Source organism: Mustela nigripes, unplaced genomic scaffold (genome assembly GCF_022355385.1).
Source record: "Mustela nigripes isolate SB6536 unplaced genomic scaffold, MUSNIG.SB6536 HiC_scaffold_251, whole genome shotgun sequence".
In the NCBI taxonomy this organism is placed as follows: Eukaryota; Metazoa; Chordata; class Mammalia; order Carnivora; family Mustelidae; genus Mustela; species Mustela nigripes.
This window is the reverse complement of record NW_026739660.1, coordinates 39,087-65,622: the sequence shown is the minus strand read 5'-3', so window position 1 is coordinate 65,622 and position 26,536 is coordinate 39,087. Positions and strand designations below refer to the sequence as shown.

General features: G+C 38.6%; 2 protein-coding genes across 4 annotated transcripts in view; one reads left to right on the top strand and one right to left on the bottom strand.

Moving 5' to 3' along the window:
• Positions 1-19,403, bottom strand: part of LOC132008555 (dihydrofolate reductase) — a 23,487-nt gene extending 4,084 nt beyond the window's left edge. For 2 of the 3 annotated variants that reach the window (XM_059387192.1, XM_059387194.1), the window contains exons 1-5: positions 18,932-19,402; positions 18,532-18,581; positions 16,021-16,126; positions 9,578-9,704; positions 6,342-6,457 (exon numbers count right to left, since the gene is read on the bottom strand). In XM_059387192.1, the coding sequence (XP_059243175.1) occupies positions 6,342-6,457; positions 9,578-9,704; positions 16,021-16,126; positions 18,532-18,581; positions 18,932-19,017 (485 nt within the window). In that variant the 5' untranslated portion in view covers positions 19,018-19,402. Of the gene's footprint in view, positions 1-6,341; positions 6,458-9,577; positions 9,705-16,020; positions 16,127-18,531; positions 18,582-18,931 lie in introns of all 3 variants that reach the window. The other variant, XM_059387193.1, reaches the window with a different exon arrangement.
• On the top strand, positions 19,259-26,536 carry LOC132008556 (DNA mismatch repair protein Msh3-like; the record flags this gene model as incomplete). The annotated part of the gene is made up of 3 exons (XM_059387195.1): positions 19,259-19,465; positions 21,382-21,502; positions 26,316-26,536. Coding segments are annotated over exons 1-3 (549 nt in total), but the record flags the coding sequence as incomplete, so codon positions are not given.

Below are 26,536 nucleotides of genomic sequence, written 5' to 3'. Positions count from 1 at the left end.
ACAGTGTGCCTACAGTTAACAATACTGTATTGTATAATTAAAATTTTATTGAGAGTGGGTTTCATGTTTATTCTTACCACAATAAATTTTTTTCCCCACACTGAAAAATAACCACCACGGGCAAAGAAAACCAAAACCCTGGTTCTCCATTTGAAGGCTGTACTGACCACTCCCATCTCCAACCCAAATCTTGTACTTCATCAGTATTTGTGGGCTACACCCCCCCCCATATGCTCCAGGTGGTGAGGAGGAACACTGTTTTACTCAGATTCGTGTCTCACTTTGGTTCTACTGTGTGATACTTAGTTATGAACACAGTCTTCGTCTTTAGGAATAATTTAGCACTGAGTTCATGATTTTTTCTTTTTTTTTTTTTTTTGAGTTCATGATTTTACATTAAGTGCTCTACAAATGTTACCTTTTAATATTTTCATTTGGTTTCATCTCTATATTTTCTAAACTCAATGTAGCAAGGATAATACAGGAAAAAAATTAAATCTGTTTTGATATCCAGTACAATGCTGAGTAATAACAGGTATTGACTTTTTGTTGACTAATGAGAGGTGATGCCATGTGATAAAAAAATATAATTAGAGACATAAAGTAACAGCATAATGATGTATAAGGAGATGAAAAAGTTGTTTTTTCTTGAAAAACTTATATTTCCGAGGGAGAAGCTATGTTTCTATTACTAACCATTTTCTAAGCTGTTTCTGTTTCACTGTTTTATTTTTTTTTAATTTTCATCTTTTTAAAGATTTTATTGGTTTATTTGACAGGGAGAGATCACAAGTAGGCAGAGAGGCAGGCAGAGAGAGACAGAGGTGGAAGCAGGCTCCCCGCTGAGCAGAGAGCTCAATGTGGGGCTTGATCCCAGGACTCTGGGATCATGACCTGAGCCGAAGGCAGAAGCTTAACCCACTGAGCCACCCAGGCGCCCTGTTCCACTGTTGTAATGGCAATAAGCATTTTTCCTTAATTTTTAAAGAAATGATTTTATGAGGCCAATGTTTAACCATGACTTTAGTTTCTTTGGAATGAGTCAGCAAAAGCAACATTTACATTTTTGTCTGTGTGTAAAATTCTCAAGAGTATCAAGATTCTCAGTTAATAAAATAAAAGCAAAGCATCAAAATTATTTCTAAAATCATGAATAAGGGGCGCCTGTGTAGCTCAGTGGGTTAAGCCTCTGCTTTCAGCTCAGGTCATGATCTCAGGGTCCTGGCATTGAGCCCCGCATCCGGCTCTCCACCAGCGGGGAGCTTGCTTCTCCCCTCTCTCTGCCTGCCTCTCTGCCTATTTGTGATCTCTGTCAAATAAATAAATAAAATGTTAAAAAAAAAAACCATGAATAATAGTATCAGAAATACCATGTTATTGGCTGGCTATGGTCACTAGCTGCAGTATTAATGTTAATCTGCTCTGTGAAACTGAAATTCATTTCTATTTACCTTTAATTTTACTTTCTACAATATTCACATATACAGTCTATTTTAATAATGACCATAATTACCCCACCATCATATTTCCCAATGGCCTAGGAGTCACATATGAACTCTGAGTTTAAGCCTAACAGGATTTGGAAATACCTCCTATATGAACCACCCAGAAAGAAATCCAGCTCTAGAATCTTCAAGCAGTAAGGAATCCAATGAATATGAAAAGATATTAAGATCTGAAATGACAAAGTATCATGAGACTATTACAGAGATAATTTAATGTAAAGTCTAAGAGGTAAACAGAGTTTCTAAAGCAGTTATCCATAAGAAACAACTCACAACTAAAATAAAATGAAAGCTCTACAGCAAGCACAGGCTCAGGAGAAAGACAGACAAATAACATGAATAAGGATCCTGTTGACTTGTTAGGACGTCGTGGAAACAGAAGAGGAAACGTCAGCCAAAAACCCTTCTCGAGTTGTCCATTGATAAGGGACATCTGTACCAGCTCTGGAGCCAACTACTATTTCAAAGACCTCGTCTGGTCTTTATCCTCTTTGACTGAAAGGTTAATACAGAAGATTGTTAACTAAAAGGAAAACCTGTTTGGGGTTCATTAAGCAGAAAACTGCTGATAGAAAATATTTGGGCCTGCTGGTTTGGTTGAAGCCTTGTGTGAAATTGAGGCAGAAAGATTTCTTCCAGACAAGAAGAATGAGGGCAGAGCCTTAGAGGACAGGCTGGCATGGTGCTGTCATTAAAAAAAAAAAAAAGAAAAAGGAAAAAATGAATTGCACAGACAATGACCCATGGGGGAAAAAGGCAGACACAAAGTCAAACCTTACTTTGTTAAGACTAATTTCTGCTTTGAGGTTTCTACCGCTTGTGGTTTCACCTAACTTCTAATTTTATTCTCTTTGCACTTTAGTCTTCTCATCTTTATTTCCTTTTACTAGTGCTTTTATTATCAGGAAGTATGGTGTTAATAAAAGATAACTGTGTTTGTTTTTTTTTTTTTTTTTTTTTTTTTTTTTTTTAAAGATTTTATTTATTTATTTGACACAGATCACAAGTAGGCAGAGAGGCAGGCAGAGAGAGAGAGGGGAGAAAGCAGGCTCCTTGCCGAGCAGAGAGCCCGATGCGGGACTCGATCCCAGGACCCTGAGATCATGACCTGAGCCGAAGGCAGCGGCTTAACCCACTGAGCCACCCAGGCGCCCAGATAACTGTGTTTGAACTGAAACTTACGGAACCACAAGAGGCCCACTAATAGGGATAATGGGTCTAAACGAAGTGTAGCTGTGGGGAAAGAAGAAGGGGAGAATGATCAGAGTTCATTTCTGGACAGTAGGGAGCAATTCTAAGTTCCTCAGTATATAGAGATTTGGAGAGAAAGCAGCTCAAGAATTGAGCAACATTACAAACTTCCAGGAACAAGGTATATTCCCTTTGTTTTCCTTTTTCTCTACTTCATCAAAGATTGACCTACTCCAGATTTACCCTTAGGGGATTCCTTCCACTTCACCATTAAGAGGCTATTATTATGTTGGTTCAGGCTTGAAGGTAAGATAACCATCAAATGATGCAATGAAAAAAGACTTTTCATTCTCTTTCATAGCCTTGTTTAGAATGTCCATTTTAGAGCAATTTCCTTGGATTTTGGCTTTGGCTAGCAATTTCCTATCTGAATCTACCCACAATTAAAATTTTCTAGGGGTGTCTGAGTGGCATCCAACTCTTGATTTTGGCTCAGGTCATGATCTCGGAGTCATAAGATGGAGCCCCATGCCAGGCTCAATGGTAAGCATGGACTTCACTTGGGATTCTCTCTCTCCTTCTTCTTCTGTCCGCCCCCCCATCTTAAAAATGCTTCCTAAAACATTTCTTTTATTTTTTAGAGATTTTATCTATTTATTTGACAGAGAGAGAGAGAGAGATCACAAATAGGCAGAGGCAGGCAGAGAGGGAGGGGAAAGAGGCTCCCTGCTGAGCAGAGAGCCCAACACTGGCTGGATCCCATGGGATCATGACCTGAACCACCCAGGCGCCCCTTTCTAAAACATTTAAAGAAGAACCAATACCAATCCTTCACAAACTCTTCCAAAAAAATACAAGAGGAATGAAACCGTTTCCTAACATGTTCTGTGAGGCTGGTAATTCTTCTGACATCAAAACCAGGTGAAGACATTACAGAAAAAGAAAATTATAGACCAATATTCCATTATGAATATAAACGCAAAAATCCTTAACAAAATATTAGCAAACTGAATTCAGGAACATATAGAAAGGACTGTGTATTACTAAAAAATGGATTTATCCTGGAAATGTAGGAATAGTTTAATATGAAAATCAATGTAATACACCGTATTAATAACCTTGTAAAGACAAAGACCACATGATTATCTCAATAGACTCAGAAAAAGCATTTGACAAATCCAACACTTCCTCATGATAAAAGTATTCAATGAGGTAGAAATAGAACAAATCTTCCTCAATGAGATAAATGGCATGTATGACAAGTCCACAGGTAATATACTTAATGGTAAGACTGAATACCTTCCCTTAAGAGGAGGAACAAGACAAGGATGTCTTACTCTTGCCATTTCTGTTCATAACTGCACAGGAGGATCTAGCCAGAGCAAGTGGTAGGAAAGAGAAATTTTAAAAATGCAGATTAGGAAGAATAAAACTACCTCTATTTGTAAATGTATATCCTGCATACAGAAAATCCTAAGGAATTCACTAACATTAGAATAAATGAGTTCAGCAAGGTTGTAGGATACAAGATCAATAAACAAAAATCAATTTTATATCTATTACAATTGATTCTATCGGTTTTATTACCAATGAACAGTTTGAAAATAAAATGATGAAAAAGCTCCATTTATAGTAGTATCTAAATAAGGAGAAAGACGTCACACATTCATGGTTTAGAAAAATAAATACTGCTTAGATAGCAAAATTCTTTAAGGGAATCCCTGTAGTAACGGTTGCACAAATCTGAATATATTCAAACCACTGAACATATACTTTCAATGGGTGAATGGTGTGATGTGTGAATCATCACTCAGTAAAGATGTTAAATTCCTCATTTCTAAGGGCTGAGTGCCAGAATGGTAGTAAAATATTTTAAGTTATCAAGGATCCCAGAGTCGGTTCTGAAAAGAGGTCTGATGGAGAGCAACAGGATTTGGAAAGGTAAATTCACATAGTAATTTTTTCTTTTTGTTAGCAAAGATGGAATGAGGGACAGCAGAGATCAATATTCACGTAATATGAGAATCAGCAACCTAAGCAGTATAAGAGAAACATATAAGATGTGACAAAAAAATTTAGCTGATTTCATAAATATATACAAAATCACTAAGTGTGATTTTTCTATGTGGTCACCTTTGGAGACCAAGCAAAAGGCTGTACTTCAGCTGTTTAGAATACTTATAAAGCTCTTAAAATTTTCAGTTTTCTTTACAGCTAGTTAAAAGCCCAAGGAAATCAGTCACACACTTCATTAGATTCATGACTATTACCTATTACTCTATGGATGGTTACTTTAAAGCCTGGCCATCCATGTATTCAGACTTGACTCTGAATGTTCTTTTAGGAGGTATTTCCTAAAACAAACTCAAACTTAAATAATGACTGGATTCAACTGAGACTATTTGAAAGAATGTGTTAAAACCTAGTCTGCAAATATGGATACAATTAATCTTTTACTCTCCATAGCCAAGAGCTGAAAAGTGCTTTTTAAATTTTCTTTTATATACTGAAGTATGAAAGTGCTTTAAACTAAAATGCTAGGAGTCTTCAAAATCAGGCAGTTTCATGTTAAAATCACAACTCCATAGTAAAACAAGTGTAACCCCTTCTGTTGATTTCCACCACTGCTATCCAAATCCTTTACTCTTTTGCTTCAACTCTCATAGCCAACTGGTCTCCCAGATTCACTCTTGCTCCCTCCTGTCAGTTCTCCACAAACAGCTGGAACAGTATCACTCGCTCTCTATTCAAACCCTCTAAATCTGCATCTGGTCTGACCCCTTCTGGCCTCCTGCTTGCTTACAATGCTCACGGTGGCTTGCAGGGTTAGGGAGCACACCATAATTGTTCCTGCCCTCTGGTATCTACACTATTTCTGGTTTCTGGAATGCTCTTTTCTGCTCTTTGTATGGCTGGCTTCTTGCCATTTTAGATCGCAGCGTAGATACCACTCTTCAGAGAGGACTTCTCAGACAATACAGACACATACAGTATTTACCACATCACTGTATTTCAATTCAGACAATACAGTATTTACCACATCACTGTATTTCAATTCTCCATATAGCAACTTTCTTATGTTTCTCATTTGCTACCCTCTTCCTCTACTACAAAGAATCTAATCTTAGAGAGCAGGGATAGCATCTGTCTTGTAAGCACAGTTTCTCCAGTGCCTAAGAGAGCATCTGATCCTCAGCACAGATTTCGTGGAATGAACTAATGACTACTCTCTAGATTTCAGCAAGATGATTAGAACTTAAACATCCCCAAATTTGTTAAAGCAGATTTCCAAAAATTCCCAATGTATTTGTCTACAGAAAACATAACTACTCCAAATTCAATCTGAAGAGTATTACTCTTTCTATAATTCTTTTTTTTTTTTTAAAGATTTTATTTATTTATTTGACAGAGAGAGATTACAGGTAGGTAGAGAGGCTGGCAGAGAGAGAAAGAGAGAGAGAGAGAGAAGCAGGCTCCCCGCCGAGCAGAGAGCCCGATGTGGGACTCGATCCCAGGACCCCGAGATCATGACCTGAGCCGAAGGCAGCGGCTTAAACCACTGAGCCACCCAGGCGCCCCTCTTTCTATAATTCTTAAGCAGGAAATCCAAAAGTGCTTTAGACAAATTAATAACATTTTACTTACTCTGGCAGAAGTTTATATTTCTCCAAATCAATTTCTGGAAAAAATGTGTCACTTTCAAATTCCTGCATAATCCTTGTCACAAATAGTCTAAGATGGCCTGGTTTGTTCATGGCTTCCTTTGGGGGGGGGGAAAAAAAAGGCATTAATTTCCTAATTTATCTGTCAAAAGAAATAGAAACTCTAAGATTTCTGTTTGTTTTAATTATACAGTCAATTTTGTACTAGGTATTAGAGACATGCTACATAACTGTTACCTCCAAAGCATGCTATTTAAATATCCCATTCTTTATTTTGGGGTCCTGAAAAGTACGTCTTAGTTATTTTGAGAATTATTGATAATTATCAATAATTATGACAATGAGTTTAAATATATTCTGGCCTCTAGTTTGCTGACATGAACTCTTTTTTTTCATTTAAGCATTCAGTATTATCTTTTTTCTTTGGTAGTTGTTTAAGAATTAAGAACTATAAATTATTTAGTTATTCTCCATAGAAAAATTTGCATATATATGGACAAAATAGTATAATTTCAAGAGCCTTTGATTACTGAAAACCCCAAGGGCATACTTAGTACATTTACACAGAACTTAATAATGCTTCCATTTCTTATGAGATAGTAATAATGCTAGTAGGTAATTTACTTTCTTAGCCCCTTGTTGCTAATGACTGTATTTGGCCTTATATTGTTAATGGCTTTTCTAACTACTGCCTATGGTACTGTTGATAGTTTCTACAGAAAAAAACGGCTCCGTGCTCAGCGGGAAGCCTGAATCTCCCTCTCCCACTCCCCCTGCTTCTGTTCCTTCTCTCACTGTGTCTTCCTCTATTAAATAAATAAATAAAACTTAAAAACAAAACAAAACAAAACTGCCCTCAAACAAGTATCTTAAAACTCTAATAAAAAGTCAAGAGTCCTAACTGCATCTCCAAGAAAGCAATAACCCTTGATTTTCAAATAGCTTGTAGACGGGGAAAAAAAATAACAGGTAATTCAAGTGTGTTAGCCTTGAAATTCCAAATAAGGGCATATAACCAATATTACTTTTTATTTTTGGCTTTTTACTACAGCATATATTAAATCATAAATTCCCTTGCCCCAGTCAAACAATTCTACCAATTCTTACTGTATCAAATTAGAGAAACTGAATGGGACCAACTACAGAAGGATTTTAAGGTCTGTATCCAAGTAAATGCTATATGGTAAAGGTTTTCTATAAAGGGTCAGATGCTAAATATTTTAGGCTTTGTGGACTGTATGGTTTCTTTCTTATCTTTGTGGGCAAGAGCAGCCATAGATAATACTAAACCAATGGGCATCGCTGTGTTACAGTGAAACTTTGTTTACAAAAACAGGCTGGCCCCAGGGAAGATAAGCCTAAATGTTCTACAAACTATTGTGATGTGAGGCAGGTGGAAAAAGCAAAATTATCAGCTAGAGGTTCTACTTCCTTACGACTTATATAGATATAGATATACCAAGTTATATAATTATATTTAATTCTGAATATTTATAAAGAATGTATTTTGAAGTCAATATGGTATTAATTTATTCAAAAGGAATATTGAACAAAATAAAAAAACGACTTGTTTTTCTTAGAAATTCATCCTTGGTTGCAAGATCAAAGGAAAATGTCCAGTTCCTCATAATACAAATAAAGCAAACCAAAGGTTGTAGAAACAGGTCTGGGATCCTGGCATCTCTGGGGATGCCTGGGTGGCTCAGTTGGTTAAGCGGCTGCCTTTGGCTCAGTCATGATCCCAGCATCCTGGGATTGAGTCCCACATCAGGCTCCTTGCTTGGCAGGGAGCCTGCTTTTCCCTCTGCCTCTAGCCCGCCGCTCTGTCTGCCTGTGCTTGTGTTCTCTCTCTAACAAATAAATAAAATCTTTAAGAAAAAAAAAAAAAATCTTTGGGTATATATGTCACCACAAGCCACCAAAGTTTTTTTTTCCTTCCCACAAAATATTAATCTCTCATTAGTGTTTTAAGAGTCAAAAAATTCTATTTAATATTCTCAAAAATTTTGAAAGCTGAAAGTCATTTGGTATCAAGAATAAGGAATATTTTGGGATACCTGGTTGGCTCTGTCTGTGGAGTGTGTGACTCTTGATCTTGCAGTTGTGGGTTTGAACCCCACATTGGGTACAGGGATTACTTAAAAATAAAATCTTACAAAAAAAAAAAAAAGCTTTGGGTCAGAGTCTCCGTCTTCCAGTAATTTACCAAAATGACTAGAATCAAGGCAAAGAGGAGAGGTATCTGCCTTATGTTCTCTTGGCCTTTTAGAAAACATGGAGTTGTTCCTGTGACCACATACATGGGCATCTACAAGAAAGGTGATATTGTGGACATCAAGGGAAAGGGCACTGTTCAAACAGGAACACTCCACAAATGCTGACATGGCAAAGCTAGAAGAGTCTACAGCAAAGCTAGAAGAGTCTACAAGGGTACAGCATTCCGTTGGCACTGTTGAAAACAACTGAAGGACAAGATTCTTGCCAAGAGAATTAATGTGCATATTCATCATATTTAGCCCTCAAGAGCTGAGATAACTTCCTGAAGTGTGTGAAAGAAAATGGTCAGGAAAAGAAGGAAGCATAGAGAAAGGTACTTGGGTTCAAGTACAGCCTGCTGTGCCCAGGGAAGGAGGCTGAGATGCTGGAACCCATTCCCTATGAATTCATGGCATGAGTGTACAAAAAAAAAGTGCAGACTATTTTCTCTTTTACCTGTTTTTCCTTGTATTATGAAATCATATAGTATTTTTCCCATGTCCTCATATTATATAAAAATTGTTAAGGGAAAGTTTTCTGCTTTTCACAAATTCATATACATCTAGTCAGTATACAGCAACTGAGAGCCCCATCCCTTGATCAGTGAGAACATATATATCCTTGGAAAAAAGGGAAATAATTCCGTATATCAAGGCACATCCAGAGAGCAGAAAACAGTGCGATGCAAGTATGATTCTAAGGGAAGGATTTGGAATGTTTTTAAATTAGAAACATCAACTATTTTGAATTGAAAATAAACTCCAACAGGCTTAAAAACTCACTTTTATATTTTTATTTAGTTTTCATGATAGTATCTAAAATGAATAATTCAAATTGACAATATGTCTAGCTAACAGTGGGAATAATATGCTTCCTTTGCTCATGGCTTAATTTTTTTAAAGTTCAGATGGCAGGGGAGCTGAAAGAAAGTGGGGTAGAACATTTCTTTATAATTTTACCTACCTTATAAACAGAACTGCCTCCCACTATCCAAACCATGTCCACTTTATTTGCTAATTCTGGTTGCTCAATAAGTTTTAAGGCATCATCCAAACTTTTGGCAAGAAAATGAGCTCCCTGTGGAGGTTCCCTGTGGTTAAAAAAAGAATTAGAAATAATTTCTATAAAACCTAATGATATTAAGCAATTAATTATAAAACCCAAATCATCATAAATATGAATCCTTTAAAGAAACCACATTTGTGTATGTATGGTTCACAATGAATCAAGGGAGGTCTGTAATTCCCTTTAAAAATGTTGAAACATGTAGAATTTGGCTTCCATTGTAATTAGAGAACAGAAATTACAATTCAATGTCAAGTTCTCAGACTGATGCTTTAAAAAATTATATAACTGCCTTTGAACTTGTAGTTATAACAATGATTAATCAAGATCTGATGGAGACATTCATTCTTTTGGCTGCCTCCTCCCTCACCTTCTTGACAGACATTTTACTTATTTTACTGTCATCTCTAAAGGAGTTAAGAGCACAAAGAGTATATTTTCACTAAAAGCTGGAAAAGATATGGAGCCTGTGTGAGGTTAAATGAGCCAAGAGATTCTCTAAGATGTCAGGGCAGCTGCAGCAACTAGGTTGGATGAGGCTAGGGGAAGAACTGAGTAAGAAACAGATTTGAACTTGGAGAGAAGATAGTCTAGTTAAAGTCTAGAATGCCTGAAATAGAGTTAAGGTGGTGTTAATATTTGAGGATGCTAAAATCAGGAATGATGATAGGAGTCGGGGTAGAATGGAAAATGCTGACTTAGGAACTGACATATGAGAAGAACTGGAAGGGGCATCCTAGAAGTTGGTGGGTTATAGCAAAATAATTTAGAAGGTGGTATAAATAGTTGGTGTGGACTTTAAATTAACGGGGTACACATTTTGTATAGATTGTGGAACAATGGCTTGAAACGGTGCAAGGGCTTCAGGTGAAGACTACTTCTTTGCCCTTTCCTAGTGAGTCTGGAAAAGGAAAACAAAGGATTTGTTTCAGATTTTAGTTATCATAGAGACATAGAGGAAATGATTCTGCAAAATGTTGCTACTTAGCAGTTTAGGAATAAGTTTCACAGAAAACCCTTGATCCAAGACGGGTAGAAAAAAATTAGCAAGAAGTTGAGCTAATGTTTGAGTTCATTAGCCCACTGTATTCATTCTGTGAAAGCACAAATCCTAGAAACTACCAAAGTAAACAGAATATAGCAAGCACTCAATATTGTGACTTATTTCATTGCTAAATTTCCTTCCTATATTTATCCTAAGCTAACAGAGACTGTATTCCCTGACAAGAGATAATTGGTATGTGGTTGTATGCAGTCAAGGAACAAGAGGATATGCTCGATATCTTGTTACAAACTTAAGAGTGAATTCTCTCAGAGGGTTGGGATGAAGATTAAAAGAAAGGTAATGTACATTATAGGCACTCTAATGATATTTCCATCCTGCTTTTTTTTTTTTTTTAAGATTCTATTTATTTATTTGATAGAGAGAGAGAGAAAGAACAAGCAGAGGGAGGGACAAAGGGAGAGGGAGAAGCAGATTTCCCTGATGAGCAGGGAGCCCAATGCTGGGCTTGATCCCAGGAATCTGGGATCATGACCTGAGTCGAAGGCAGATACTTAACCAACTGCGTCACCCAGGTGCCTCTCCATCCTTCTCTTTAAAGGCCCTATTCAAAAGAGGCTGCTTTTTACCTGATGGATAGTTACAGTAGAAAGAAAATATCTAACATTTATGCAGTGCCCCCTTGTTCTCCCATATAGTGGGATGAGGCAGTGCTTTACGTGCATCATACCACTTAATGTGAACAGCAGTCCTTTGTAAGTACTTTTATTCCTGTTTATAGAGGATACTGAGGCTGAGACATTAAGAAACCAGTGGTTAGAGAGCTAGGAAATGGTGGACCTGGGATTTGAACTCCAGCAGCCTGATGCTGGAGTCTTGAGCTGCAACTTCCCACACAGACAAGATTCTCAGCTGATGGTCACACACTACAAAGGTATCCTATTCTAGAACCCTCAGACCTCAGGATAGTGTGGTCTAATTTAGGCAATCCCTAAGACCAGTGTCCTCTGGCCTCGAGCAGCCTCATTTGATTACCGCAGGGTACCATATAAACATTATCTTTTCCACTGTGCCTGATGTGAAAGAGGATGATGTGGCAGATGAAATTCTGCCTCAATTTCCCTAGAGACTGTTGGGAAAGCTTATTGCAAAACAAAAAACCCTAGGCTAGAATCACATCATAACCAAAAATTAAAAAAAAAAGTTCAATTTAAAGCCTTTCAAACTCAGTCTTTGAAATGGGATGTCCAACTATTGAAAATTGGTTCAAGTAGGTTCTATCCTCTTAATTGAATACTATGCAGCCACTACAAATATTTACAGAAATTAATCTTTCCATATATCAAATGGGGGGAAAAAGGCAGGTTAGAAAATAGGATGGTCCTAGATTTATAAATCACCAATGGTCATTTATTCTATGAAAATTTCTGAATCCCTGCTTTGCTAAGGGATATGCTAAATGCTGGGAATAGAGACAAAAAGAAAAAGAACAGCACTCCCTGTACCACTGGCAGGCAGAGAAATTGAAGGACACGCAATGGGGACGCATGGAGGATGCCAGAGGAGCAGAGGGGATGTATCTTCTGGGTGCAGCGATGAGGGAGAATACTCCTTGGAGAAAGATCCCTTAGCAGAGCATCTCAGAGAGAAAAACATGTTCAAAACACAAAAGCGATAGATGACCATAGATATGACTGAGGTTTGTACTGAAGTCACTAAAGTTATTTAACAAAAAGCTCCAAGAAAGTTCAAAGTAGAAGTAATCTGTGGTGAGGTTTAATATGGTAAAGGGTGGTGGGTGGCTCAGTGGGTTAAACCTCTGCCTTCGGCTCAGGTCATGATCTCAGGGTCCTGGGATCGACCCCCGAATCAGGCTCTCTGGTTGGCAGGGAGCCTGATTTCCCCTCTCTCTCTCTGCCTTCTTGTGATCCCTTTCTGTCAAATAAGTAAATAAAATCTTTAAAAATAATAATAATAAAGGGTGGGACAACACAGCAAGGGCTTGACGACATGAGAAAATGGAAGTCTAGAATAAAGTGGTGGGGGGAAGGGGAGGGTTCTGATTATGAACCTTAAAACTGAGGGAAAGAAGAACAAAGTTAGATGTTGGGGTAAAAGTAAGAACACAAGCCTGTTCACTGTGTTTCCATTAATATTAATATTTTCTGTAAGATATAAAATAAGGTAATTTTGCTCAAATAGCAAAGGTTGAGAGTAGGAGCTGATATTGATAGGGTACTCTCTGTGTGCTAGAAATTTAATATACAAAATTTCAATTAACCCTCAAAATCACCCTAAGAAGTTCTCATTATTAATCCCATTTAGTAGATAAGGAAACTGGGTTTCGGCAAGGCTTAAAGTTAATAAAACTTGAAGCCACAAAATTAGTAGGTACCAGAGCAGACATTAGAAGACAGATTAAGTCTTTGCTATACTAAATGTGTGAGTGGTGGTGAGAAAAGACAGAAAGCTTTAATCACTGTGGATGATAATAGCGAGACCATAAAAATTATACTACTATGGAATGTCAGGTAACTTTTATGGGCTGGAGACAATTTACAACATCTTATATCATGGAAGGAATTTTGGATTTATCGAAGATGCTGTCAAAGTTACAGCATTATGGTAAAATTTACATAAATTTTTGGTTCCGAAGCCTTAAAAAAATACTTTATTGAGATATAAATCATATACCATACAATCTGCCCTTTTGTGTAGAACTTGGCAAATTTTTGGTGTAGTCACAGAGTTGTAAAACCATCACCACTACCTACTTTTATTTATTTATTTTTAATGATTTCATTTACTTATTTGACAGAGAGATCACAAGTAGGCAGAGAGGCAGGCAGAGAGAGAGGGGGAAGCAGACTCCTCACTGAGCAGGGAGCCCAATGTGGGGCCCGATCCCAGGACCCTGAGATCAGGATACCAGCCAAAGGCAGAGGCTTAACCCACTGAGCCGCCCAGGTGCTTCACCACTACCTACTTTTAGAACATTACTATCCCCCCAAAAAGAAAGCCTGTATCTGTTAGCATTCATTCCCCATGCCCACCCTCTCCAAGAAAACCAGTAATCTAGTTTGTCTATGAATCTGATTCTAGGAATTTCACATAGATGGAATTATGTGGCCTTTTTCTTCTGGCTTTTTTCACTCAGCATACTGTTTTCAAACATTATCCATGTTGTAGCATACATTGGTTCTTCTTTTATTGTGGAATAATATTCCATTCTATGGATATAAGCTACTTTGTTTATCCATTCATTAGCTGATGGACATCTGGGATGTTTCTATTTTGGCAATTATGTATGATGCTGCTATGAACATTTGACCTTGTGTGGTCATATGTTTTTATTTTTTCTTCATTTTGTAAACCAAGAAGTAGAACTGCTGGGTCATACAATAACTCTTAACTCTATGTTTAACATTTTGAGAAAATGTCAATCTGGGTCCCAAATGTGGCTACATAATATTTCTTTTAAAGCCACAACTTGATTGTCTAGATAGCTTTGGAAAAGCACTCTCTCCCTATACTTTAGGGAACTAGTTATCCAAAATAATTAGTATTTGGCACCAAATTCTGGGATTACCTTGAGGACTCAGTTTCATCTTACATTAGAGGGTGGTGATGAAAAATTGAGTATTTCCAAAAGACCGCATGAGCTAGTGATTACAAGAATAAATCTAGCACTGTCTGGCACACAGCAGGTGCTCAGGTTATGTGTATAACTGACCTTCAAGTAGGGAACCAGAAGGAAGGGCAAAAAATAAACTGTAAGACGTGTTCATAACTGATAACCTTTTTTCCTTGATAATAAAGACTTTTGAAATTTTCTGCCTCTAAAAAAAACAAGCAAAATATAGCAACAAATGTTATATATAAATACATAAGAAAACAACCAAACCCAATTACGTACACCACAGGTGGGGGTCATAAAGAAGAAATTAGACTCATCATTTGAGGAGATTTGCTGGCTCAACTGAGTATGTTCCCCACTGAGATTTCTTTAGCTCAAGCTAGCCATAAATAAACTTGACTAGTATTCAAGAATATGCTACTAAAGAGTCTCTGGGAATGGCAATATAGTCTGTGAATTTGAATTCTACCAAGCGATGAGATAACCAGAATATCCTAGCAACCAAAAGGAAGAGAACAGTACGAAGACTGCAGCAGATGGCAAGATGTACATCAACATATTCCTCATGATCCAGAGGTAACCAGTGCAAATATTCTGGTAGATCTTCTTTCACGTTTTTACCTATGCTATCCTAGAAAGGACTTGGTAGAAAATCTATATAAGCCTGATCCCCCTTAGCCAATGGTGTATAATGTCTTTTCCTTTCCATGATGTGATGGGTCTTTTGAGGGGTTCACTTGGTTGGGCTATAGTCCTTGATTATTCAGACACTAATCTAGGTGTTGCTGTGAAGGCATATTATGGAAGTGATTAAAGTTGATAATTCGATAACTTCAGTATGGATGGGCAGAATTATATCAGTTTTAAGCCTTCAGAGCAAATCTGAGGCTTGAGGAAGAAATTCCATCTGCAGTCAGCAACTTCAGCCCTTGCTGTAAAGCTCCAGCATGCCCTTCCCTATGGCCGGCCCCACAATTTTGGACTTGTCTAGCTGGCACCCAAAAATGTATAAACTAATTCCTTGGAATGAAATCCCCCGGACATTTCCAAGCATCAATGCAATCATCACTGGATTAACACACCATCACTGGAGTAACTATGTACTCCAGTGTTAGACTGGAGGACAGGAAAATTCCTAGCACAGGCCAAGTGGAGACATTCCTTTCTCTCTAGGATCCTTAGGTTGACTTCAGTACTTTCAAATTTTTTACCTGTAGACACTGGGTAAGGAATACAAGTATAAAATGTTATTTGGGTGTTGTGGTAAACTAGGAATAGGACATAAGATTATGACTGATTTTTAGCCCATCCTAAAATTTCTATCTTATTATATTGAGGGCAGAGTCCAGAACAGGGATAAAACACTTAATCCTGGCAAATCCCAAAACATATGTGAAACTAGGAAAAAAGTTACTATTTATTTTATATAAATGATACTTGAGCCTACAGAGTAACAATTTAAGGAAACTGGCAAATCTGTTACCACATTTGAGATTTAATGTGACTTTTTACAGTGGTGAAATCAATCCCTTAAATAGCAGAGTGAGTTACTGTCATGTAACTGCTTATTCATTTTCTGCAAATTACCTTTATGATATTAGGCAGCTTGATCAATAAACTGTATTTACACTGTCATACACTGACCTCCACCCTAAGAAATGAAACATGATTTTTTTGTGGTGAATTTATTATAGCACTTACTTGAGGTCTCTGCTGAGAACTAAATTAATTCTATCCTTTAAAGGTCGATTCTTCTCAGGAATAGAGAACCATGTCTTTCTACCCATAATCACCAAGTTCTGTTTACCTAGAAAATCACATAAAAAGAATATTTGGGGAGTATATAGTTCCATATATTCATACACACACACAGATGATTGTCATAGTGACATCTAGTGGATTTGTACTGAAAATAAAAATTTAAAACAGGCTTACCAAAATTTACATTTATCACCCATTTCCTAAATATAGTAACTTTTTCCCCCTCTGGTATTATCCAATTCATATCCAATATTTACTCAACTGCAATCATGTATAATAGTGAAGAGCCAAGATTCTGGGGCAAAGTGCCCAAGTTCAGTGTATTCAGTCATCTACTGAACAAGTCATGTTAATCTTCTGTGTCTTACTTTCCTTATTTATAAAATGGAGATAACAGTAGTTCCTACTTCTAGGGTTACTGTGGGGATTGAAGACTTGTTTAACTGTTTGATATGACAGTATTATTCATATTTGTATACTTTGTAGGCATATTAATAGTCATACTTTTATTTTATTTTATTAAAGATTTACTTATTTATTTATTTGACAGATAGAGAGATCACAAGTAGGCAGAGAGGCAGGCAGAGAGAGAGGGGGACTCAGGCTCTCCCACTGAGCAGAGAGCCAGATGTGGGGCTCGATCCCAGGACCCTGAGATCATGACTCGAGTTGAAGGCAGTGGCTTAACCCACTGAGCCACGCAGGCACCCCTAACAATCATACTTTTAAAGATAAGTGCTTAATATTCCACTCAATTAAAAAGCTATAACACTTTTGGGACGCCTGGGTGGCTCAGTTGGTTGGACGACTGCCTTCGGCTCAGGTCATGATCCCGGAGTCCCGGGATCGAGTCCCGCATCGGGCTCCCAGCTCCATGGGGAGTCTGCTTCTTCCTCTGACCTTCTCCTCACTCATGCTGTCTCTCTCTCAAATGAATAAATAAAATCTTTAAAAAAAAAAAAAAAAAAAGCTATAACACTTTCAATTGTGCTTCTTTCAAGTATAATGCTTTATGGAAACTTTATACACATAGCTTCCATTTTTGGTTTAATTACTTAGGAAAAAATCCTGGGAGTCAGATATCTGGATAAAGGAATATACACATTTCTATAATTCTTGATATATTCTGACAGGATAGCAAAAGAAGTACATGTGTCTGTTTCAAAGAATTATCATTAGCATGATTTTATTTAAAAATACTAACAGTTATAAATACAAGTAGTAAGACTAAGTGTTTTTCTGTATTTGGAAAGTTCTTTCCTCCAAGAATTAAACCCCCAATTATTCACGGTGCCCCTTATGTGATTTGCACTGCATTTTCAAAGACAGAGCTCTAGGTACTAGTAAAGAGATACCAAGTATCAAAAATAACAGAGCCATTAGGTGAGGAATTCTGGTGAGAGAAATGGTACAGACCTGGCCTAACAATTAAGGTGGACATAAGTGAAGAGCATACAAAGACGTTGGGGGGAAAAAGAAGAAAGGAAAAGAAAAAAGAAAAAAAGCCAACATACCTTCAATACCCTTCCATCCACTCATCCAACAAGTACTGTATTTACTGAACACTAGCAAACAAGCCAGACATTGGATGCTCTTTCTATGACTAGATCATACTTCGGATTCTAGAGAGTGGTTCATATCAATTCCTTAAGCTTCAAACTCTTGCTATCTTGTCTCTACCACGGACCTAAGTCCCAGATCCACGAACCTGTATCTGTCCTGTTAAAGTTATGCTGCATGTGCTTCTGGCTCACTTACCATTTCCCTTTTATTCTGCTATTTCTTCTCCTGTGACCAAATACATGTCTCTTAGGTTTTAAACGAGTATCCCACCACCATATTCTTTTCCTTGGTTATCCTCTTCTCTCCAGCAGCTCAACTCATCTACTTGCCTGTATCTGCAATCCCCAAACTCAAAATTAGCATTATTTACAACTGCACACTGTTGTCCACTCCTTTATTCTCCACTTCACCCAGGATTATTCAACTGTCATTAAATTTAGCATCTAAGAGTTCATCCTGGATCCCTCCTGCATCCCCTTCACCTTCCTTATCTCCATACTGAGTATCATGGAACTGTTTTTTGGACTTCTCTCCTCTTCACTGCCCTCCTTCAGACCCTATCATATCCTGCAGGGACTATGGCAAAGGTCTCCTCTGATTTCTTTTCCATGCTCTAATCTTCACTGAAACCTGCAGCTAGATGCTAATTCTGCCCAGTACCTCAACTGTACGCCTGCCCATATAAAATTTGAAAGAACTTTTTTTTGGGGGGGGGGGGGGGGGGGGGGTGGTGGTATGACAAACCTTGGGAACTGCATACAAATGAGTGGTAAGGCAAAAAGTCCCAGATTAACACGGATAACTTTTCATTTAAGTAAAAATCTGCACTGGTAAGCTTACTCAGCAAGATGTTTCCCAAACCTCAATCTCCTAAAAATCCCACATTACCTTCTACTGAGGAGGTTGTGGTCATTCTTTGGAAAAACTTGAATTCGTTCCTACAAGTTAGACAAACAGCGTTACTCAGAATATTATCCCGCGGGCTCCAGCTCTAACGCGACCCACAGGCGCTGCGCTGGCGGGGAGGGGAGCGAGTGGAGTGGAGGGATCTCTAGGACAGGGACTTTGTTGTGAGGCAGGGAGCCGCGGGGGAACATGTCCTCGCCGGGCAGCAGGGGCAGACGGAAATCAATAACTTGGCCTCCCGGCTCCCGGTGGCGGAAGGAAGCCCAGGTCCAGCTCGCGTCCTCTCGGGTGCCAAGTCCGTCCCCCTCTTCCCGCCGCAAGTGTCAGCGCGACCCCGCGCTAGCTCTTCCAAACCCAATCGACCCCCCGGCCCAGCAGGTACCTGAGCGGGGGCCAGGGCAGGTCCCCGTTCTTGCCGATGCCCATGTTCTGGGAAACAGCGGCGATGCAGTTTAGCGTACGAACCATGACAGCAGCTGTAAACACTTCCTAGCTAGCTCGCCACGACGGGAGGCAACCGGCCGCGCTTGGCGCGAAATTGCGGCCACCCCGCCTCCTCGGTCCCATTTGTGCAGCCGAGACTCCGCCCCCCGCCCCGGCGCTCCGCAGGGTCGTGACGTGCTCGCGCCCGCAGACGCCGGGGACTTGCGGCCGCGGGCTCGCGCTCCTGGCTCGGCCCTGTCTGGGTGGTGGTGCTCTGTATCGTGCGATGTCGGGCCGGAAACCTGCCTTTGGCCGTGCCGCTACCACCGGCCCAGCCCCTGCAGGGCAAGCGGTTTTGAGCAGATTCTTCCGGTCTACGGGAAGCCTGAAGTCCTCCTCGTCCCCCACGGGTGCAGCCGACAAGGCCGACCCTGACTCTGACTCCGCAGCGCCCCTAGCGTCCACTTTCCCGCCTCACTTGCCGCCACACGTGGTGGGTTTGGTCTAGGACAGGGCGGGGCCAGCAGGAGATGGGGCGGGGCAAGGTGGGCGGGGGCGGGAACCGTACTTGTGAGTGGAGCGGGAGGAGGTGGGGATAGTGCGCGAGAATCGGCGAGATGAGACGGCCGGAAGAGAGAGGGGCAGGGCTTTGAAAGGAGAAGGCGGGAAAAGCCAGGCTGGCCTCCATTCTCCGCGCAGTTCACGTTGTAGTTTCCACTAGGAGTAATAGACTTGAGGCCAAGGTAGCGCGGGTACTTAATGGCAGACTCGAAACAGGAGCTCAGATCTCCGGACTTACATTCTGATGAGGGTAGGGGCTTGTGGGCAAAGGATACATCTTTTAACCTCCATTTTACCTCCCCAGCCTTAAAAAAAATCTGGATTGAAGGTTAAAGAGGAGCTTTATTTACCTTATTTGTGTATACTTGGCTAAGTAACTGGAATAAATTGACGCTAAGTCTCTAGTTTTTAAGCATGCAACAGCAGTGCTTAATATTTCAAGCGAATAGGGTAAAAGCAGTCATATTGTACAGTTCCTCAGCGACTACACTTCTTTTGGCTGATTGTAAAGTTTGATACACAATTTGGCTGGATTAGGTTTAAAGGGGTGCAGATGTGAATGGTTGTGATTGAATCCTTCCTGTTGCTTACCACCGTTCACCTGAGTAAAATAGTTGGTTTTGTTTTTCCCAAACTGCCAGCAGGGAAAGTCCAAGGTTGAGACCTCACCGAGGCTTCCTGATGCAGTAACTTCCTGATCCCAACACTTGTTGAGGATGTGTTGGGACGTCTGCGTGGCTCAGTCAGTAAAGCATCTGTTTTTAGCTCAGGTCATGATCCCAGGCTCCTGGGATCCAGTACTGCATTGGGCTCCTTGCTGAGCTGGAGCCTGCTTCTCCCTCTGTCTGCTGCTCCCCCTGCTTGTGCCCTCTCTCGCTGACAAATAAATAAATAAAAATTTAAAAAACAAACAATAACAACAGCTGAGGATGTGGAAAGGGATTGCAGACTGACTTTTAGCCACCCTCCAAGTTCTAATACGGATGACAGCCTAGCTACAAAGTCTTCATTTACATTTCTTTCACAGAGTGAGTTCTCTCCTGTTTTTGATTTTTGTTTAAAGATTGTATTTATTTGACAGAGAGCACTTGGGGAGAGAACACACAAGCAGGGGGAGGGGTAGAGGGAGAAGCAGACTCCCCCACCCAGCGGGGAGCCCATTTTGGGACTCCATCCCAGGACTTTGGGATCATGACCTGGGCTGAAGGCAGACGCTTAACTGACTGAACCATCCAGGTGCCCCTGGATTTTTTGCTTTTTGATGATAGTTTAAATTTCATGACTATACCAAGATTTTATTTTACACCTACTATATAGAGGGTATTTTGTGAAGGACTTAATTTTTGACAGGATTCCTGCCAGTATATAGTTTATAGCCTTGTGGTATCTTTGGTGGTGAACATAAGCCAAGTTTGAACATGAAACAGTTAAATTACAATTAACACTGACGTTTCAAAAATGGTAGTGTTCTTTTGTTATGTATCTAATTTCACCCTTCCTAAATGGATATATTTTTTTAAAAGGTATTTTATTTAACATTGGTAAGTAGGGTGACTCAGGTTTTATAATCCGAGATAGGTGAAGGCTGATTGAGTAAAGAAAGGTATAAGCCCTGGTTCTAATTAATTCTAGCAGGGCTTGAAGTGCTGAGACTCATGACTTCTGGTCTCCACATTGTCTTTCATAACAGTATGGAGAGTATCTATATATATAGGTCTTTCCAAGTCTGAAGGTATGTGATTCCATAAGTAGTGGGATGGCGAGAACCTTGTTATTCAGAAGTGAAGCTTAAATTATTTCACATACATCAAGTTTTGAGATTAGAGATAACATCATTTTCTAATATAGGTTGCAGAAGTTGGCAGCAGTAAAAAGAGACCACTGGAGAGTGATGGGCCTGTTCAAAAGAAAGCAAAGAAAGTCCAAGAAAAGGAAGGAGGAAGTGATTCAATAAAGTTTGGGAATGCTGGTGAGTCCTATGGTCATGATTGTTCGTTCTCACTAGTTGTGGCACAGATACTGTATTCTCCAGAGAGCAGAGGATGTTATTGGAGAGTTGTGCCATTTTTTTCCTTTATGGACAAAGGTCTCCATTGTGGTTGAGTAGAGTGGCCCTTCCATAAGTGGTGGTTTGAGTAGGGCTTTGGGGGTGTGGAGGTAGAGCTGGAGTTCTGCAATTTGCCTATAGTTCTCCCCATTTTCTCTTTTATTTCTCTTAGCTAATTTTTGTCCTGATTATAAAAGTAAAGCATTCTTGTTATAAAAATTTCAAATAATACAAATATGTAAAGGGTAGACAATGAAAGACCCAATCATCTTTCTCTTTTAGTGAGACCTTATGGTAATTTTAGGGGGCTACTGAATATTTTTCCAAGTTTTGCTATTTATACACATCTACATGTATACACAAAGACCCACAAATTACTTAGTAATAATACAGTTGGCCCTTGAACAACATGGGGATGAGGGGCACTGATGCCCTGCATAGTTGAAAATCCATGTAGAACTTTTTGACTCCCCCAGAACTTAACTACTAATAGCCTACAATTGATAGGAAATCCTACTAATAACATAAACAGTCGATTAAAACATATTTTATATGTAATATATATTGCATACCATATTTTTACAATGAAGTAAGCTAAAGGAAAGAAAATGTTAAGAAAATCATAAGGAAGAGAAAATACATTTATAGTAGTGTACTGTATTTATTGAAAAAAAAAATCCCCAAGTAAGTGAACCCATGTAGTTTAAACAATGTTGTTTAAGTTCAACTGTATTTTGTAAATTGTATTATACTATGTGTATTAATTTGTAGCTATCATTTTCCACTTAACAGAACATTTTGAACAGTTTTCAATGTCAGGTTATGTAAATCTACCCTGTCCTTTTTTTAGCATGGAAGTGCTTGTTCTGTATGCTAAAAGTCTTTGGATAAAACCACCATTTCTGAGATAGTTGACTTCTAGGGGTGGTGTTGGATTTATAGATGATTGAGCACTATTTCTTTAGTTGTTGGCCTCAGAGGATTTGTTATAAAGTCTAACAGAAAATCCTTCTTTTTTCATTATCCCCAGAAAATTAGGCAGGGAATGAGATAAAAAGAAAGCAAAAAAAAAAAAAAAAGTCTCAGTTCAGTGAATCAAGAATGTAAGATATCTTTCCTTCCCCAAAAGGTGAAATTTAGGGTCAACATGAAAGTGTTAGTATTAAATAACTATAGAAATGGAGATGTATACTTAAAGAGAATGATAAATCTTTTCTGTTGTCAACAAGGCAATTGACTTAGAATGTTTTGAAACAAGACTTTTTGTGACTTGTTAAAAATGGTGCTCAAAAAAAGGGAAAGGAGCATCTGTGAGTCCAGCTCCTTTATTTGTTTTCCAGTTTTAGGTCTCCTTGTGCTTCATTTTGGAACAGTTCTCCTAGTATGTTTTCAAATTCCATAATCTTTTCTTTTGTGGTGTCTAATTTGCCATCCATCTCATTCAGTAAAATATTAATCTCAGATAGGTATATTTAACCTTTAGAAGTTCTGTTTTGTTCTTTTAAAAGAAATCACCTTTTTCTCTCTGTGAAACATAGTGAAAAGCTGTTACCAAAACCAAACAGAACTCCAAAATCCAAATCTTTCATTTTGCTTCTCTTTATGTTCATGTTTTTCTTTACCTTTTTGATTATGTGGAATGTATTTATAATATGTTTTCATGTTCATATCTGTTAATTCTGTCATCTCTGTCATTTCTGGGTCTGTATCTCTTAATTATTATTTCCTGCTTTTTTTCATGTTTAGTAAGTAATTGTTTGGATCACAGATATTTTGAATTCTGTGTTATCGTGTGTTGGGTTTGGGATTTCTTTAAAGAATGTTGGAGTTTATTCTGGCATGCAGTTAAATTCTTTGTGCATCAGTTTGATCTTTTTAAGGATTGTTTTTAAATTTTGGAAGAGAAGGCTTAGAGTAGTTCTGTTCCTAAAGTTTGATTTTTCTAGAGTTGGGAAGGAATACATAGTTGCAGTAACATATTATATAGTATTTCTACCATATTTAAAAAATGGATATTAATAACCTTTAGGACATAGGTAATTAAAAAAAAGAACATAGGTAATAATAAAATGTAGTAACAGTTTTAAAAAATGATGAGGTTTGATTATTTATTACCTTTGTTTTTAATACCTTTGTTTATTTAATTGTAAGTTGACATAATCTAATTTGTAATCTAATTTGTAATTTGTAATCATGGCTGTGTTTGACTCTTGCCTCAGAAAATTCTTGAAGGTTTAACAGTTACCTCTGGTAAGCCAATATCAACTGGCTTCATTAAGCACACCACTGGTCTTTCTTTGTGAGCTAGTTTGAGTTTCCTTATAGCTTGAGTCTCCAAGGATGAGCACCCTGAGAGTCAGACAGAAGTTGTATTGACTTTTAAGATCTAGCTTCAGAAGTTAACATGCCTTACTCTGTTGGTTGAGTTAGTTAGGAAGGCCTGCCTTTATTCAAGGGAAGTGACCTTCGATTCCACCTCTCAACGCAGGAGTATCAGCGTCACGTTGTAGGAAGAGCAGATGAGACAGGGTATATATACTTGGCCCTCCTTAATAAATAAAATCTACATGGGTCAGAATGCAGAGTTGACTTTTTATGTTATTAATATTCTTATTTGAATTACAGATAAACATAATATGGAATTCTATCTCAGAAGTATTTATCAAAATACAAATATTCACTATCTTAATGCTTATAGTATATGTGCTACTGAAGTGAGTACAATCATAATGCAGTATAAATAAATTCAGACTTTTAATAAGTACAACCCCAAGACTGGAAAACCCCCCCCATCCCAGGAAGGTTTTTTAATATCCATAGGAGGGAAGTCCTTGTATAATATACACACTTACAGTATATTTCTGAAGAGTGATTCAAGTATTTATTTTGAAAAGTGGAGAGTAATTTGAAAGAGATTCAAATATACATTATTCCAGCTACAAGATTATTAGGAGACAAGGTACAATTTATGTGTGAAAATAGGTTTAAATATAAATAAGCATATAAAGCTAAATATAAATATGAGAAGTTTTAAACTCATAGGAATGGACCAAACACAATTCTTGCTCTCAGAGTTGGTTTTTTTTTGGTTTGTTTGTTTGTTTTGGTTTTTTTGCTTTAATAGGAAAGGTAAGAGGTTATAAATGCAGTCCCTTTTTCATTATATTTAGAAGTGGCTACCTAATAGTATTACCCTAAAGGGAAATATAATGTATTCTGGCATATAGTAGATAGTAGACAGTCAATGATAGTTTTCTTTCTTTTATGGATTGCTTGCTTAAGAAGAACTGCCAGTTGGCAGCCTGGGATAAGTGCTATGGAGAAATGTGATCTTATTATAGGAACACAGACAAAAGATGATTTTAAGCTAAGGGAGTTAGCAGGAGTTTCATGGAAAAGTAATTTTGCGAGGGATGATATGGATGATAAGGATGAATGGATGATAAGATTTTGACGTGAAAATTGGGGTTAAGGGCCTTCAGGGAGAAAGCATAGCATGAGTAAAGCTGTGGAGGTGGGATAGTAGGCATGTTAGGGCAGGGTGATGATCAGCCTTCCTTGGAGAACTCTGGGGTCAGTATCTCTAAGTCTTTCCCATTAAGTTGATCAATTTCCCTGGTCTGGAGTCTTCCCAGCTCTTGGCTGGAGTGGGGAGCTCTGGCTGCCTGTGTTCTAGAGCTCATGAGGAAAAGGCTGGGTTTCTTAGCCTACAGTAAGCCCCTATTTCCTGTTATTCCTCTGGCTCAGGCACAGTTGTCCCATCTCAGCTGTGCCTGTTCTACCTCTTCCAGAGTAACTTCTAGTTCTCTGCTGACGTGGAGAAGAGCAGCTGCCCTTGAGCTTGGAGTAGGCTAGAGGTCAAGAGATCAACTTGCTTTGAACCAGTCTTCCTTATTTTAGAATCTCCCTTTAGTGCATATGGTATTGCTGCCCTGATTCCTGAGCCTTAAGCATTTTGTGTAGCAAATGGTATTGGTTCTTGGTTTCCTTCACTAGTGGTTTAGTATTTAGCTTTCAGGTATGCTAAATTGGTTATTATTCATCTATTTTTCCTTCTCTTTTCAGATTTTTTTTATTGGTATCTGTCACTTCACAGAGAGAAAAGTCTCTGTCCTTATGTGCTTATATCTTAAAAAAAAAAAGAAAGAAAGAAAGAAAAAAAACCCTACTGTAGTTTGTAATGGGGTTTCAGGACCAAGTGAAATGACATGTATGTTTCAGTATGCTATCTTTACCCTAAATCCAAATGTTTATCTCCTTGTCACATTTTAGTTAGATTCATTGCTTTAATGAGAAGCTCCCTCTTTTTTTTTTTTTTTTTTTAAAGATTTTTATTTATTTGACAGAGAGATCACAAGCAGGCAGAGAGGCAGACAGAGAGAGAGTGAGAAGCAGGCTCCCCGCTGAGCAGAGAGCCCGATGCGGGGCTTGATCCCAGGACCCTGAGATCATGACCCGAGCCGAAGGCAGCGGCTTAACCCACTGAGCCACCCAGGCGCCCCGAGAAGCTCCCTCTTTAAAAAGAGGTTTTAATACTACTCTAAAAAGAAGCAGTGGCTTCTTTACTCAGAAAAATACTCACACCAACACAATTTTGTATGTAATTTTCAGAAGCGTACATTCCTTCCCACAAAATCCGGGTTCATGAACTCCCCCTTCATCATACCCTGGTTATGAATTGACATAATGAGAACAAAATACTATTGTTATATTTTCTTCTGATTTGCTAACTAAGAGCCAAAGAAATGTCTGAGGACCAAGAATGTTTTAAAGTCTCTGGAAAAATTGAAAGAATTCTGCTGCGATTCCGCCCCTCCTCAAGATAGAGTCCAGACAGAACCTCTTCAGGAGAGATTGGCAGTTCTGCCAAAATGTACTGATTTTGACGATATCAATCATCTACGTGCAAAGAAGGCAGTTTCTTGTGAAGACTCCAAATCTCATATTAGTCAAAAG